This window comes from Onychostoma macrolepis, chromosome 19 (genome assembly GCF_012432095.1).
Source record: "Onychostoma macrolepis isolate SWU-2019 chromosome 19, ASM1243209v1, whole genome shotgun sequence".
In the NCBI taxonomy this organism is placed as follows: Eukaryota; Metazoa; Chordata; class Actinopteri; order Cypriniformes; family Cyprinidae; genus Onychostoma; species Onychostoma macrolepis.
The window spans coordinates 29,578,653-29,597,182 of NC_081173.1; the positions used below are offsets into that span (position 1 = coordinate 29,578,653).

At 36.5% G+C, this 18,530-nt stretch overlaps 2 protein-coding genes across 2 annotated transcripts; both read right to left on the reverse strand.

Annotated features, from left to right (window-relative positions):
* Positions 1-600: 600 nt before the first annotated feature.
* On the reverse strand, positions 601-8,310 carry znrf2a (zinc and ring finger 2a). The gene is made up of 5 exons (XM_058752566.1): positions 7,784-8,310; positions 1,830-1,928; positions 1,445-1,550; positions 1,294-1,362; positions 601-1,200 (listed from the first exon to the last, which is right to left on the reverse strand). The coding sequence occupies exons 1-4, from the start codon at positions 8,061-8,063 to the stop codon at positions 1,299-1,301; spliced, it is 549 nt and encodes a 182-aa protein (XP_058608549.1). The 5' UTR covers positions 8,064-8,310; the 3' UTR covers positions 601-1,200; positions 1,294-1,298.
* Positions 8,311-9,270: 960 nt separating this feature from the next.
* On the reverse strand, positions 9,271-18,441 carry mturn (maturin, neural progenitor differentiation regulator homolog (Xenopus)). Its single transcript, XM_058753740.1, has 3 exons — positions 18,008-18,441; positions 13,958-14,080; positions 9,271-13,108 (listed from the first exon to the last, which is right to left on the reverse strand). The coding sequence occupies exons 1-3, from the start codon at positions 18,176-18,178 to the stop codon at positions 13,001-13,003; spliced, it is 402 nt and encodes a 133-aa protein (XP_058609723.1). The 5' UTR covers positions 18,179-18,441; the 3' UTR covers positions 9,271-13,000.
* Positions 18,442-18,530: the final 89 nt, after the last annotated feature.

Below are 18,530 nucleotides of genomic sequence, written 5' to 3' on the forward strand. Positions count from 1 at the left end.
TTTCAAATATTTTCATTTTTACAGCAAATACATGGTTGCGCAAATGAACTAACATCATTCAATCACACTTTTAACAAACCTGATTAAAATAAATAAAACAATCTAATTTGTTGCATTATCATTATTTTTCTGTCTACATGTGCTGAAAAAAAAATATATAATATTTCATAAAATCCTTTAAAATTGCCGAAGTAGTCAGGTAACACCAGTGACAAAAAAAAAAAGGTACATGTGGTCTTTAAATAAATGTACAAAAAATGATTTTAAAAAATCATTAAGCTGTCATTTATGTGTATTCATGAAGTCAAAAAGTAATCTAATAATGTGGTCTAAGTTTAAATGTTTAAAAGATTTAAAAGAAATACATTACAAGTCGGGAAAAATGATCAGGGTATTTGTTAATTTCCTCCGTGAAAACCTCTATCTACAGTTAGAGTAAACATCTGTACTTGATGTATGGGCTTCATCCAATACTATACTTGTCCATCTATTGATTTTGTCTCATGTGTGGATTATTTGGTTACATGCGCGCACACACACACACACACACACACACACACATATTCAGAAACAACGTAGAAAATGACACATTTTAACATTCCAGGGCCCTTTGAATTTATTTATATATATTTTATATATATATTGTTTGTAACTAGTACCCGTTATATACACAGCAGCACATTGGGAAAAAATTAACAGCATTTATCAAAAACATTTACAACTGGATCATCTATTTAAATAATAATTTCAAACATTTGTGTGTACAGAAAATATATTTTGTGTTCTTCCTTTTCACATTCTGTCATTCATCATCCTCAATATTCATATCCTTTCTAAACAACTCTTCCTTTGATTAAAAACAGTTCAACACAAAGTCCTGTTAGAGAAAATGTATTCCATCTTGTGGCTGTCGATATGTTACGCTAACCTACGAAGCAGTAGTACTGCAGTCCACCATCTGATCTCTAAAGAGCTCCACGTGTAAAGATGGCAGCTAGATTACTTTTAAACAGCCTTCAGGTTTGTTAACAGAACTGTGCAAAGTATATGCATGATTTCATTTAGATTTGGCACAGCAGGTTTTAGGTCCATATAGGTCTCAGATGAAGATGGATTTATCATCTAGTGTCAGAGCGAGTCAGATCCTGGAGAAAAACATTAGCTGAGCCCTTCTCTGCTGGTCTTCTTTACTGGAAATATCTGCAGACAGAAAAAAAATATATATATTTTTTTGTTGTAATTATTGGTTACAGGCGACACCACTCTATTTGTGTAAAGTGTCTAACATCTGACCTGTTTTAATGTGAATCTGTAGGATGTTCAGGACACGACCTGTTGACCTCAAACCATTCGTCAATACACCTGGAGGAGCAGAAGATGAGATGATTTCCACAGACGACAGCAGGTATGTGTGTATGAGTGTGTTAGTGAATGTTTCTCATACCCTTTGTGGTAGACACAGAGACAGGGCAGTCGAGCGATGGTGTCTCCCTGAACCATGTCATCCAGACATATTGAACACTCACCAGAGTCCTGGGACAAAACATCATCTACAGAAAGAGAAACCATCACAACATCACTATCAGCATCAGAGAAGCTCAGAGCAGCAGGAGTCAGCTGAAGACACATGGGGGCGCTGTTATACAACAAAACAAATCAGCATTAAAATAAATGGTGAAGGACAGAAACAAATTTGTCTGTGGAGCTGATAGCTGGTCCAGCATGAAATAAATTCAAGGTTTGAGAGTTTAAGATTGCAGGAACGGGTCAGTGATCTAACTGGACAGAAAGAGAGTGGCCTAGTGTTTGATAGTGAAGGGTGTTCTTACCGTTATAATTGAGTCTGTGTTTGGAGAAACACATGAGCAAATGATCATCTATTTCATCTGAACAGACAAACTTTGAGCAGACGGGACAGTCAAATCCAGCTGAAACAAACAGAAGAGACAAAAATCATGTTGAAATATGTGTGTAACATTTATTTCTCTTGTATATATTATGTAGGTCACTTGAGCAATAATCACACAGTTCCTGTCAGTAAACAGCAATTATAAGATTACAAGGCAATAAAAAAAAAAGCAATCTTGGAAATCTCGTCTGTGAGTCTATTCACTGTAATGTGCATTATCAGGTTATCACAATATGAGCAACATCTAATGCATAAAAATTACGCCACATGGTCGTGCTGCACATGGCTGAATGATTATAAAGCTGGATTTGCTAACATGTTTGTTTAATTTCAAGTAAAGTTCATAAGGCTGTAAAGTTATTTATGATTACACAGAAACCTCTGTAGACATTCAAAGTTCTGCATAAAGGAAAAAGAATTAATCATTTATTACTCCTACACAAGCATACAGTGGGTACAGAAAGTATTCAGACCCCTTAAATTTTTCACTCTTTGTTATATTGCAGCCATTTGCTAAAAATCATTTAAGTTCATTTTTTTCCTCATTAATGTACACACAGCACCCCATATTGACAGAAAAACACAGAATTGTTGACATTTTTGCAGATTTATTAAAAAAGAAAAACTGAAATATCACATGGTCCTAAGTATTCAGACCCTTTGCTCAGTATTTAGTAGAAGCACCCTTTTGATCTAATACAGCCATGAGTCTTTTGGGAAAGATGCAACAAGTTTTCACACCTGGATTTGGGGATCCTCTGCCATTCCTCCTTGCAGATCCTCTCCAGTTCTGTCAGGTTGGATGGTAGCGTTGGTGGACAGCCATTTTAGGTCTCTCCAGAGATGCTCAATTGGGTTTAAGTCAGGGCTCTGGCTGGGTTGTTGTGAAGCCACTCCTTCGTTATTTTAGCTGTGTGCTTAGGGTCATTGTCTTGTTGGAAGGTAAACCTTCGGCCCAGTCTGAGGTCCTGAGCTCTCTGGAGAAGGTTTTCGTCCAGGATATCCCTGTACTTGGCCGCATTCATCTTTCCCTCGATTGCAACCAATCGTCCTGTCCCTGCAGCTGAAAAACACCCCCACAGCGTGATGCTGCCACCACCATGCTTCACTGTTGGGACTGTATTGGACAGGTGATGAGCAGTGCCTGGTTTTCTCCACACATAACGCTAAGAATTAAGGCCAAAAAGTTCTATCTTGGTCTCATCAGACCAAATAATCTTATTCAGGTGTTTTTTAGCAAACTCCATGCAGGCTTTCATGTGTCTTGCACTGAGGAGAGGCTTCCGTCGGGCCACTCTGCCATAAAGCCCCGACTGGTGGAGGGCTGCAGTGATGGTTGACTTTCTACAACTTTCTCCCATCTCCCGACTGCATCTCTGGAGCTCAGCCACAGTGATCTTTGGGTTCTTCTTTACCTCTCTCACCAAGGCTCTTCTCCCCCGATAGCTCAGTTTGGCCAGACGGCCAGCTCTAGGAAGGGTTCTGGTCGTCCCAAACGTCTTCCATTTAAGGATTATGGAGGCCACTGTGCTCTTAGGAACCTTAAGTGCAGCAGAAATGTTTTTGTAACCTTGGCCAGATCTGTGCCTTTGACACAATTCTGTCTCTGAGTTCTTCAGGCAGTTCCTTTGACCTCATGATTCTCATTTGCTCTGACATGCACTGTGAGCTGTAAGGTCTTATATAGACAGGTGTGTGGCTTTCCTAATTAAGTTCAATCAGTATAATCAAACACAGCTGGACTCAAATGAAGGTGTAGAACCATCTCAAGGATGATCAGAAGAAATGGACAGCACCTGAGTTAAATATATCAGTGGGTCTGAATACTTAGGACCATGTGATATTTCAGTTTTTCTTTTTTAATAAATCTGCAAAAATGTCAACAATTCTGTGTTTTTCTGTCAATATGGGGTGCTGTGTGTACATTAATGAGGAAAAAAAAAATTAACTTAAATGATTTTAGCAAATGGCTGCAATATAACAAAGAGTGAAAAATTTAAGGGGGTCTGAATACTTTCCGTACCCACTGTATATTAGGTATTGAGCATTTTATCCACCGAGCTGAAAGAAATCACTTTAACAGACTGTTACATCTATTCTGTGTGTGCATTAAACACCCTATTTCCAAAAAAAAATATGATATGCAACAGAATACAATTCTATGCAATTCTGATGTACATAGACAGTAAAAACTGAACACCAAACAAAAGTATGTACATCAAAATAAAGTACATTTTGCACCAAGATGCACAGCAGAGTCTTACTAGTTGGTTTAACTGGTGTGTTGAACATGTCTCCTGTTCTTTGCACATTCACATTTAATAATAGAGAACACATTCACAACTACCAATACACTGTCTCATTAATAACATTTTCCCAGCTTAACTAGTTAGTGGTTGATGGGTCAGAGTATAAATGCTTGCAAGTGCTTGGTTACACACACACACACACGCACACACCTGTAATTATCAGTGTCAGTCTGTACTGTCAAACATTAACAGGAAGTAAACATATTAAAAAAAAGGTAGGTCAGCTGTATATTGAAGGGGAGCAGCCTTCGGACACATGGCAGGATCTCCAGACTGATTACAGACATAAAAGCTTTTACGGGAAGTCATTCTATAAGACAGAGCCTTGTGCGTTTATGTGTTTGTGGCCCAGTGGAATCAAAGGGAACTTTATCTGGCAGGCGGTTAAAGGTCAAAGTGAAACACGTGCTTGAGTTATGAAGACAAAGGTTGATTAAGGATCACTGCTAGCCCAGCAAAAACACTCTCTAGTATAATTAATATGGCATATACAAATAAGTAATTGCAAATCAGATCAGATCAGGGGCCAGATTCATGATAAATTAAGAATTTAACTTAAGAAGTTCTCTGTAACAGATATTTTCTTATTTTCTACCAAGAATAAAGTAAAGAATATGTTGCATTCCCATATCTCTAAAATAAATAAATAAACTTGTCTTAAATTCCCCAAAGGTAAGATGTCTAATAAATATATTGGGTTGTTTGCTAAGGATGTGCATGAGTACCGATGAGTACTGACCAATGATTGGTCAGTTGTTATTATGCATGAAGTGAGTTTTTACTAAATTCGCAATTCGGTAACAATTCTACAAAATCAATTCAAACAGGGACCTCATTTTCATTTGTAAGTTTCAGTTAATAATTCATGATAACTGTCAATTTTTGGCAGCATTCATCACAAAATAACCATTTAAAATGCATGCCGACAAAAGTCCATTCCAATATCATTCACTTCAAAAGCCAAAGCACATATTCAGACTTAATAAAAATCCAAAGCAAATAAAAATTTAAAACAATAATAATAATAAAAATACTAAGTGTTGATGCATGAAGAGTATTTATAACTGGTCAGGGACCATTTGAAAAAGAGACTATAGTCTCATTATGACCCCCCTGGTTAAATAAAGGAATAAATAAAATAAAAATATATAAACAGAGGCAACTCAAATATTCTTTAAAAATATATTTGAAAATGTATTTTTAAAGAATATTTGAGTTGCCTCTATTTTTATTTTTTTTAAAGAATTGCACTTTGGAATATTCTCACAAACTTTTTAGAATTTATCTTAATACATTTTTTAACTTCTTTCTTCAGAAGACTTTCAACCCCAAATTAGATATTTTCCACAGAATTTACTCAAATGCATAAAAATAATTAAGCTGATTATGCAAGTAGATTTTGAAGAGAATGCAGTTATGTTAATTGGTCAGCACCAATAATCTCAGATGGCCAAATATTGGCTGATTAACTAGAAGCATTAAAAATTGATACACTTCAGTTAATGTACATTCTGTGTGTGTTCTCTGTAACTTTGCTATATTGTCCAAATTTTCATGTTTCTGAAAACACTTTAAGCTCATGATGTGAACTGACAGAGCAACAAATATTATTGACGAAGAACACACTGCATCTGGAGCAGCCGCATGACACACACACGGCTCCTGCACTTCCACCTTCACACTCCAATTTGACCCAAATAATGTGTATTTGACAGAGAATGCCCCTTCAGTCTTTGCTATCCTAGCTATAAGCACTACGCTTTCCAACACAGTGTTCTATTTGACTGTCCAATGGAAGAGGTAGTGTTTAGGAAACCAGTGATTATTTTTTTCAATTGTGAAGAGTCATTACTTTTTTGTATTTCGGTTTGATGCTGCAATTGCAACAGCAGAAAAATTATTCTGAAGCTACTTTTCTTTTTAAAATTACTTTGTAGAAAATAATAATATAGCCACTTTCTAAGCCAGACTGTACAGTACATCACAAATCAAAAAGCTGGCAATCAAGCTATTCCAAACAAGACTCATAAAAGAGGATTTCAGCAGGAACTATGGCTCGTAAATGTCTTGCTAACAAATACAATAACTGTCAAACACAAAGCAATGCATATAACTGACACAGACATTTTTCTCACGTGTTCACAAGTCTGTTCCCGATCAGCAAATTTCCCTCTCTGAATCTTATCAATCTGACCCACTATCAAGGATGATTTATTTAACACAACCTGTCATTGTTGCTATACGATCAAATCTGGAACCAAACACGCATAATATTTGATGTTTATTGCCACTCAAAGGTCACAAAACCACAAAATTGCAGTTTGACCTTCAAGTTCTCAAGCAATCTATCTGGAAAGAGAGATCTTGCATTGGTCAGACAACAAAGTATTAATTTATTATCATAATATCAGCTGTTTTAACCCACATAAACACATCAGAAATGTTAAGGAACCATGTTGCCCTAGTCTTGGATAAGGAAGTCTCTGTTTATAGTTACCATAAAAATCCACAACAAAACAGTCAGCGTTCTGATCACAGGCCGTTCAGAACATGATGTGCAGAAACACACACATACCAATGATAAAACCATCGATGCATAAGCCATAAAACAACATTCAATCGTGCATTTGAAATCCACCCTACATCAAATAAAATACAGTATGACCTTACTATAAGCTCCTATAATAATCAAATAAGATATCAATATGATACATTAGTGTACATGCATTTAAGTAAGATACTGTCATATAATCAAGTAACCATATAGAACCAGTGAGGTAAATTATAATAAAATGTATTGACATATATGGAATTATTGGCATCATCATAACCATACCATAATCATATGATTTAATCAATAATTAAATTATAAAGTACATGAGACCAAAATGACTGATAATTTGCATTATAATATAGCATAACATATACAAGCTCAATTATGACAAGGTATAATAAGATAATGCAACATACATACAGTCAACAAGATTCATTATTATAAATTATAATCCATATATATGATATTGTCTGATGAATAATCATACAAGACCAATAAAATAAACTTATATATTTGTGGTAATATAATATATAAAAGGTCATATAATAAGGTAACTCATCATATAAGGTCAACGAGATTCATTATAATATATTATATTAGAATATCACACTATAATATTGTCACATAAAAAGTTAAATAATTTAAGGACAATAAACTCCATTATAAGATATCATAAGTACAAGTTATATTGTTGCGATTATGATAATCATATAATAAGGCAATTCATCAAGCTTCATATAATCATATGGCTATATTATACATATTAAAAAGATCAAAACTGACTAATCATAAGATATGGTCAATAGCATACAATATTTTATAGGCTATCATAATACACATGTGAGCTTGTGATCATATAAAAATATTGCATAAACATTTAAGACTAATAAGCAACATAATAATATGTAATTAATATTATTAAATCACTGCCATTATATGAACACATACACATATATAGTGAAATGCATTATAATATAATAATAATTGGCAGGAGTTTGCCCAGTGTCTTACCGCCCAGCAGGTGAGGGGTGAGGTGCACAGGCAGTGACCCGATCAGGAGCGTTCTCTGCCCGTCTGTCTCATCTCTCCGGCCGCCGGTCGGGATAACGGCGCTCTGGATGAACGAACCGGGTCTCTGCGACGAATACTGGACCCGTTCACCGATCTGTCCCGTCGAACCGCCCGCGTAATAGCGCAGAACCGCAGCTCGGCCGTCAGAGTAAGACAAATCGGAACCGGAAAAAGATCGGATCCGAAGCCCCACGGCTGGACTGCTCTGCTTCGGACCCATACTGTATATAATATTAGTTTTTTTTTTTTATATATAAACCTAGGAACTTCAAACTGGAGCAGATGCCCAAAAATATAGAGAATCAAAGACCGGAAAATGCTAAATGTTCACTAAACACGCAAAAAAGCGAAGCCCAAACAACTTTGCACTCTTCCGACAGCCGATGTGAGTAAACCCTGTCTAGCGCACCGCAAACAAACTTAAACAGACGCCAAAGATCACATGAGCTGCCGCTGCTACTGCTTCTTGTATTGTTCTTAACTTCTTATTGAGCGTTAGCGCCACCCACTGAACTGGAGTGAGACGATTAATGAGTAGGTTAAAAACATTCAACACAGCAACACTGATTTCATCGCTTCTAACGTTTTACCGAGTTATATTCTGTACATTTTAATTTTACTTTTGTCAGTAGTATTTGTATTGTTCTGTCATATGCTCTGCATCGCTGTAAAAGTGTCTGTCATGCCACAATTTGAAGAGTTTTTTTAAAAAGTTTTAAAAAATGTTCAAAAATCATGTTTTTTATCCTGCATTCCAATATCAGTCAAACTGCAGTTGGTTTGTTTTGATTAAATAATAATAACTAAAAATGTAGCTAACTAACACAATAAAAACATGATTGAGCCTATATGAAAATTAATCATTTTTGCAAATAAACTCTTCGTGTACACATAAACCTGAATAGTTTTCCATTCAATCCTGTGTCCAATTCTACTTGTAATTCTCGAGTCTTCCCATTTTCCATCTCCAGTTAAATCTTTCTTGATCTCTACATTTCGTTATTCAATACAAATGCCTTCCATGCATTTTGAAAATATGATAATTTAAACCAAATAGATGCAAATGGCTAATAGCCTAACAAACTGACATCATTTTTTGAGAGCAGAAATCTTCCCTGTTTCATTTAGCCTATGTATGGCTGAAAAATATGCATCAAATTAAGTTTATTGGTTTATTTAAAACTGTGTAATCTAAATGGATCTAAATTTTATGCAGTTTACCTAAATCTTAAATGTAGGTCTAAATACGTGCATTTACGTGGCATCTCACAACATTTAACGCCTTTTTGCATTTAGTCAGCAGTTTTACTATGCAAATATTTTATGTCAAAGGTTACAGCCTATTGGTGCATGGGGGGGAAAAACAGGGTTTGACCAGTTATGAAAACACATATGAAATTAAGGCTAAGAAATACAAGATACACTCATAAGGTTAAAATTTAATTGTTGAATTTCAGGTTACATTACATGCTGACCCAAACAAATTTTACTCCAGTTTAATTCTAAATGACTCTAGACAGGCTGATCAATATTCACCTAAAATCAAGAACAATATTTCCAATTACCACATTGTAAGATTTGAACAATCTTCTTAGAAATTAAATTATTAGTTATAAATGCGACAAAAATATCATCCACAAATGGATTTACACACACAAAGGAGTAAATAAATAGATAAATAGATAGATAAAATGGATAAACAATAGATAAATATTAATAAATAATATAAATAAAAAATAAAATCGAAATCACAAATCCGGTATAAAGCTTTAACAGTTACACAATAAAGACAGTCAGGAGAAAAAAATGAATACATATAAACAAAATAAATACATTTTTGAAAGGTTAAGCTGCATACATAAATGGTCAAGCAAAAGAAATTAAAATTACTCAAAAAGTGGCAAAGTTGAGAAGTTTAGACCATGGGACAAATAAATAAACAGTAAAATAAAATAAATATCACAATCTGGTACAGAGCTTTAACTGTTACATAACTACATAAAGACAGAAAACAGCAGCTTTGATCTCTGTAACACACTGTTGGTTTAATTCATCTCTACGCTTCACTTTAGACTGGGCGTGTGCAGGAAGACACTATGGAAGCAGAAGACAGTGGAAGTTTAGTGGCCACATGTGTAACGTCAGCAAATTCACCTACAGTATGTCCTGAAGAAACATGTTTAGCCTCTGCTGACCTCGTCTGTGGCATGGTCTGTTCAGTCCTGCCAGCATGACATGTTTGTTGAGATGACAGCAGATAAATGATGCTTTAAAAAGGACATGGCAACTGCTACATCAGGTCACATGACCATAACACAGCAGTCACCTGAATCAGCTGATATATGTAGGCCTACTCTGAAAAATAAAGGTTCTGGTGATATCCAGGGTTTTGCAGGAAAATTCCAATTAATAAATCTAGTGTTTTAAAAACTGATTTCAATAACTTCCTAATCTACGTTTCCTTTAAAGGTGCTATATAGATTTCTATATTTTTTTTGTTTGTTTACAATTTCTCAACTCGTCGCACGGGAGCAGCGCATCTCAAAACCAATGTGTGCTTTGGCCACGCCCCCTCTTGCGCAACAAAAAAAAAAGAAAGATAATGAAACTTAAGATAAATTTGGCTTTTATAAACAATGTCAAATGAGGAGGTTTTATGCAAATATAAAAACAGGGCATGTGGATATTCGCCTTTAATAGAAAGCTCCGTACTGTGCTCCGCCAGCTTGCTTTTACAAAGCGGGAGGTCGCTCTCGCAGTCTCATTATAAATGCAGGGAGGGGCATAGCTTTCAAAGGGTGTTGCTTAACAAACACACCCCAGCCGTTCAGACTGCCGGAAAAATTTTACATACTGGGCCCTATTTTAACGATCTAAGCACATGGTCTGAAGCACATGGCGCAGGTGCACGAATATACTTTTGCTAGTTTAACGACGGAAAAAGTTAGGAATTACACAAGCTTCAGTCTGGATCCAACTCTTACGAAGATCTGAGATGACCGAACACCTGAGAAGAGATGATGCCAACCCCTCAGAGGACCTCAGATGATAACCATGGAACAACATACAAAACTACCAAATTTTGCTTAATCACAATGTTTAATAGCAATCGCAAAGTTTAATCGCAACATATATTCATTGCAGTTAATAGTGTTCACTGTCTGTTTGATAACGTGTTATTTGTAACTAACTGCATGATTTTTACTGTACATTTCTGCCATAGTCACCACTAATAACCGACTCCTAAAAGCACTATACAAATAAACTTGAATTGAAACTTGAAAAAACTTCAGTCGGCAGGCAAATGCACCAGGTGCATTGTCCAAAAGGGTTTTACCTATTCTATTAATGAGTCGTGTGTGTTTTGGGCATAACGTGCAATAAACCAATCAGAGTCTCATCTCTCATTCCCTTTAAAAGCCATTTGCACTCGCACCATGGCGGATTCGCTATTTACATGGCGGAATTTGCCTAGAGCAAAGACTGAACGCTTCTCCAGAGAGGAGGCAGAAGCGTACACAATAGTAATCTTTTAAATTTTAATCCTTTCATTTTTAATATTTGGCATACGGGGAATAATACGAACATGCCCCTTAAATAAAAAAATACTGCGCTATTGACTTTAGACCATGTTTAGTTGGTCAAAGGCGCAATTGTTTTCAGTTGCCTCAAAATAGCAACGCGCCAACAATGCGCCTGAACACACCTCGTTTTCAGACCAGCATGCCCATGGGCGAACAGATGGGCGCAAGTACATTTGCTATTTAAACAACATGGAACTGGACGAGAAAATGATAACTGCATCAGGTTGAAACTAGCAAAAACCGTAGCAAAAAAACATGCCTGGCGTTGCATTGCGCCGAGTGTTCGATGGGGCCCTATATATTTAATGGGTGTGTGCTGATACTATATTTAAAACTTGTACAGAGCACCTTTAAAGAAGTCTATATCAACTCAAGGACCCTATGAGACCCAAAATTGATCTTGATTAGAATTGGATTCAGTGTTGAAACGTAGAAGAACCTTTATTTTAAGAGTTTAGACTTAGATACACAGTTTGACCTTTCTGTGGTTAAACTCATGAGTTGACCTTTCTTAACGCAGCGGATATTGATTAATACAATCAAAAGACAATAAAGGCAAAGAGAGGATTATTCAAGGGTTTGTTTAAACATCTCACCCACCCAAAAACACAATAACCTCATCACCTCTGAATCAGTGATAATTAGACTTTACCTTCTGATCTTGTTTAATTTGATCCTTAAACACAGATACTTTATATGCACATGCAGTCAGCTTTGGTTATTTGTCATTTAGCAGATATTTTGGAGTGATTTAAAGTACATTTCAATACGAAGACAAGATCTGGGGTAAAATAAGTCCACAATGGACACCTAGATTCACTACATGAAAACAAAATAACTGATCCCATTTACTTTCTTAATACATGTTCCTGGTCTAATTGTGAATGATTCATTTGTGCACATAAAAAAGTGACTTTCATTAATTATTCAACTTCGATTAAAAGTGTTATGTTCAGAACAGCATACTACTCTTATTATTTTCCATGTAAATGTTTTGTTTGCATGGAATACCTGCCCTACATAATTGATGAAAATGTGCAGCATTTACCTTTTATTTCCAATTTGATGAATGAATAGGATGTGATACCAATTGCAACTTTTACATTTTGATCACACTGTCAAGAATTAAGACATTTTTACCACAAATTTGGATGTGAATGCAAAACATCCTACTGTAATTTTTGACAACTGCATGAATTAAACGTGCAACATAATGAGGTCATGTGACAATGCAGCAGTATGCAGTACACTGGTATTCCATTCTGAACATAAATTTCTAATCTACGGCCTCCAGATTATTGAAAAATATATATTATGAAAGCTGGGAATGAGATATTTGTTTTGTCTCTGCTTGAATGTGATGAGAAGTTAATGAGAAATAACATTGATCAAAATAATGATCACTTGAGTTAAAATCAGGGTGCAGGAAAAGCTGTCCAGATTTTAAAGGGTGTTATGATGCAGTGTGTGTGTTTGTGTGTATACTGTAAGAAGAAGATCCAGGTGAGTAAGGTTAGGCGAGCAGGGTTCGATGCAGAGATTGTGGCCCAGCGCAGAGCCTCTCTGCTGGGCATTATTGCTGGCTCACACCCATCTGCTGGTGGTCTGGCTCTGGTTCCTCCTCCACGTCTGCGTGATACTGATCAAATGTGTCATCGTCAATATCTGGAAGACCCAGGAGCTGCAGAAGAATTTCACAATCAATACAAACTGAATAGAATAGAATCAAACCAGAACAGAACAAAACAGAGTATTCAAATGTAACATGCATTGACATTCCAGAGATATAAGTTTGTAAACACATTGTCAGTTACATTCGAAACATTTAAAAAACCTTCTGTACACACGTCACACACGCAAGATTTGTCAAGCATGGGCGAAACAAATGGAACAATAAAAATCCTCAGAAAGGTTCACTTTGATTAATAAAATGTACCGTCAACACTCTTTGTCTATGCCAAAACTTAAGCACTTAAAAGAACTTAAGTTTTCTGTGGCCCTTCAACATTTGCTTTATTTGAGAAAAAAAATTTAATATACAGTTACAACTTATTTTCATTTGATTTAGTTGCTTTAGTTAAAATGTGATTTTCAGTCATCGAGATCTGGCAGAAGCAGCACATTTTTCTGCTTTTCAGTTTTCCTCATGCATGAAATCACCCACATGCCAGCAAACCACTGAGACCTTGCAACAATAATGACGATTCATAGCAAAAGTGTACAGACATCAAAGCCAAAGGCCTCTGTAACTGGTACAGATTTGCAGGAAATTGCCAGCTACATGCATATTTCCAACATTTTTCCAACTATTATGTAACCCTTATGTTAAGCCTCAAATGACAAGGCAATTTATAGTAATAAATCTCAAATATCTCAAATGCCTTGGGTATGCAGAGCATTCACAGATTATATGGACTGCATAGCAAAGGTTATGCATTACAAAGTGAAACTAATGAACTATATTATGTGGCTGTATAATTTTTTATTGTGCTTGTTATTATTCAGAAATGTACAGTAGAGTGACACTTACAGGCCTGAAGGATCTGAAGACTTTGTCCAGCACCTCCAGCAGTGTTTTCTTCCCGCAGGAGGAGATGTAGTCCTGCGCGAGCTGCAGGAACGGCAGACAGTCTTCGCTCTCACTCCACACGTGCTGAAAACACACATACAGTTAAACACATCATTTCACCAGTTTCACAGTAATCCAAACATTTCATATTTCAACCGAATTTTATTACTGCTCTATTTTTTTTCTCAAATGCTTATCAATCTAAATTTGGTGTCTTTTTTTTTTTTTTTTTTTATAAATACACTTTCTTTTACATTTCTTTTACGCTAGCAACACCACATTTATGTGTTCGATTCTCGGGGAGTGCTTGATAAAAATCTGTATAAAAATCTATATTAAATGCAATGTAAGTCACTTTGTATAAAAGCACCTGCCAATATATATACCACATAAATGTACAGTAAATATAATCTTTTTAAACTGTGTTTTTGATGTTCATGAAAACCTTTACACATCCACATCTGTACATACAATATATTGTGTCTTGTATTTTTGTCTATTGTATATTGTTTTCACATATTTATTTCATCACTTGTTGATTTTGTTATCTGTGTCTTGTCGCTTGTCATCCTGTCTGTTCACTGGAAGCTTCTGTCACCAAGACAAATTCCTTGTGTGAGTAAGCACACTTGGCAATAAAGCTCTTTCTGATTCTGATTCTGATTGATGATAGCTTTTGCAATAGGGGGAATTTGCTTGTCAGATGGAAACTACAATCAGACTAAAACTATACAGGTGTAAAAAATATTTTAACTCAAACTGCCTGTTATTTTTATTTCTGGATTTATAAAATGTCCATATATGGTTAAAAGGATTTCTCTGAAGTCAAAGTTGAGCTTCGAGCAGAGAATCTGGGACACTAAAACTCTTTGTCCCGTTATATTTATCCGAGCGAGAGGGACCATTTTTCAGTAGATGGCCCAAAAAATCTTCTCCTACCAAACTGCATTTGAGAAAAATGATTAATGAGGGAATAGAACAGAGAATTCTGTTAAAATAAGTTCACTCCATTCCAGTGTGTGTAACACCTTATGGTTTTATTAAATAGATGTGTAATACATTACATTTTCTGTTTGTTATCTGCTGTTTATTGCAATTTGAAGAGACCGATAACAATAAAAGATGATGATAAATGTCTAGTTTGCTGAATGCTGTGCATTTGATGCACAATGATATAAAGACTGTTTTACTGTGTGTCACTCTAAATGTGCACTTTTTGGATTTTGGCAGCTTTTTTGAGAACAAGGACATGCACAACACATCATCCATCTCTGGAGCTCCCTGTTCAAGGTGCATGGCAAATGGTTCTGATATTTCAGTCCTTCTGGTTCCTAGTCTAGGGAAATGTAAGATGATCTCAAAACTCATGAAACCAAAAACTGAGTTTTGCAGCTGTTTGTGCATGTGATTACATGTGTACATGCAGAATTCTAATGCTCAACAAAAGGTTATTAATATTGTTATGTCCCAGCCCAACTTCCTGTTTCAGCAGGGAACATCAACACATGGCGAATGAATTCTACACATTCTGTCTTTCTCCAGAGATATCCGCTCAAGCTGTGTTGTGAGCAAATGCCTGAAGCACTGTATTGAAAACTATCTTTTGCTGATTTCAGAGAGACAGACAGATTATTTATGCATTTGTCCAGAGCTCACAGGAGCCAGAAGGAAAAAAACACCGCAGGCCAAACCAGAGGAGCTCCAATTCAACACAGTTGTATTGGTTAGTTATGAGTAGTTTCGCTAGAGCAACATTCTTATAATCATCACTTTATTTTAAAGTTAACATTAGTGGCCATTCACAACCCCTTATACCTACAATCCAACATATTTCCAAGTGAACAGATTATTCAATCAGAATTAAATGAAACTGACTGTGAAAAGTTTACAAGAAAGCTAGACTGAATGCAAGCTTGCTAAAATAATGTCTAAACAGCTCTTTGGATATTGGTTAACATTATCCAGTCACCTGCATGGCACTTTCATATGCAGCGTAATAACATTCTTTGAAGTTGTAAATAAAACATATTTCTGTCATGACAACTCTCGGAGGGATTGGCATGGTAATGTACATGACAATGTTAATGTATTTGGTCTTGGAGGAATAGATCTGCTATGCTGCTGCTGCTGCGACAGAGCAAGTACTGAGACTTGCTACTGCCAATACATCCACAACATGCTGCTGTGAGCATGCAAGAAATACTGCTGCTGCACTTATAACATATACTGTATGAAATACCCCCATATAGCATACATGATCACCCCGTAGCAGATCTATACAGGTGGAGCTGGGGAAGGTGGAGGGTTTCTGAAGTGCACTGCTGCTGTTACAGCAGACACTAGCCAAGTATTTTAATGTTGAGCAGCGAGCTCATTGGCTACCGATACAGGAGAGAACCAATCAGCTGTGACATAAGATAATGATGTCATTATTTCATCTTGAGTTAAATCTATTGGACTGCGCCATCTAGAGTGTCATGCCATAACCTTGTATATATATATATATATATATATATATATATATATTAGAGCATTTTTACCAAGAAAAAAATTTCACTCTTTCTACTTAAAAATTTTAATTCAAAGCAATACTTGCTGTTTCTTTGTAATAATTTACTAGCAATTTCTGAGTGAAAATTGTTTCTACACCAAGTCTAGCAAAAATGCTTAATTTTACTTTTCTAGAATTTCATAGGGCCTACATATTATCAACATCACAAATCAAAATTTGCACTGAAAAATTAGTTATTGTATTAGTGACCTGCACAAGTACAAATATTTCTATTATATTTATTTTCTTTAAAATGTTCAAAATCCTGTCAAATTCTAGGTATAAATGCACAACGATCACAGATTTTTAAATTGCTCACATTTTTTTATTGGATTCACTGTAGTTTTTTCTATTAATAAAGTACCATCTCTTGCTCTCTCTAGCTCTGTGATCCTGCTGAACTGTGTATTGATCAGCGTGAGTAATTAGATCCCTGTCCTGCCAGTGCATGCGCTGATATTTTTGTGAGCTCTGGGACTCTGGTGCAGCGGTCTGATGCGGTCTGGTCATGTGGTGTGATGTGAGGGAACTACAGTAAACTCTTGCGGTTCATTTCAAACCTTTAAACTGATTCCTGAATGGAAAGCAAACATGACAGACATGTGAAAGGGGAGCATCAATGCAAATACTGCATGTGTTTTTACTACATCACAGCACAAAACACTGAGAATATCTGCACTATTTGTTCCTCAGTGACAGTGTCTGGGGAACTGTTCAGCTTAAGACCTTGGTGTGCTGATAAAACACTTGCAATAATGAACCATGGCTGTTTGACTATATACTGTACATCAGTCTATACACTGGATAGACTTCTAAAATGAAATTGTTGCATACAACCTCACAACATCCAAAAATCCAGCTGAGCATATGGAGAAAGTTCTGCAGTCAAAAACAGTGACATCATTTCATCTGCTTTGAGATAAAGGCCTCAGCAATACCAGCTTACAGTGATAGTGTTCAGTATATACCATGTTACAGATATTTCTGCAATACTTCAATATACTTATGTATATATATATATATATATATATATATATATATATGTATGTATGTGTGTGTGGGGGGGGGGGGTGTCTGTGTATTCACATAGGTCACTTTTGAAGAACGATATTGAAATTTTCACTGTATTTTCTTGCGCTTGAAGTACATTTTGCAATATATTTTGGTAAATGAAGGTTGAAACTTATAAAATATATTTTTTTATTGAGCTTCACTGTTTACAAGACATTTTATAGCATATATTTAAAATTTATTTTGGCCAGAAAACATGTTTTTTTTAACACAGCATGGTACTGCCATGTGTCTAATAACCATGCTAATACCATAGTAGCATGTCCAAAACCCATAGTACTTTCTGTAATTGAGACGAGAGAGCATTTAGAACACAACAGCATCCACACACGGGCGCGCGCGCAGCTCCCCCTCCTCCCGAGGCTCTTGCTCGATTATGTCATACTTACAAAATTGTCGGTTCCTCCGGTGAGATTGTCCGGGCAGAGCACGTAGAACGAGATCCCGGGCTCGGCGTAGAAGTCCAGCCGCCTCTCGTCCACGTCCTCGGCGAAGATCAGGTCAAACGGGTTCCCGGAGCACCATTTCTCGGCGGTGTCCACCAGCTCTTTGAACTCCATCCTGCCTGACGGACTGACGGCGCACCTGAGCGCGCGGATGATGCTGAGGATGCGGATGCTGAGCACTAAGGCTGCGTCGTCATGGTGATCGCAGATGATTCCGGTTCTGGTTCTGCTTCTGCTGCGCTCTCACTGTCTCATATCGGCCTGTAGCTGGGTGTTCCTGATCTGGACCTGCAGGACCGGACCCGCTTCAGCCTCCTGTGCGGAGAACAACGCCTGTCCTCTGGCAGGGTGACGTCACGTGACAACACATGCGCCCATCGTCTTCAGCTTCACAAGGAACCATCTCTAAAGAGACAGCCGTTTCCCCAACTGTTTACACAGCATACCCACTCAGTATTATCCAAAT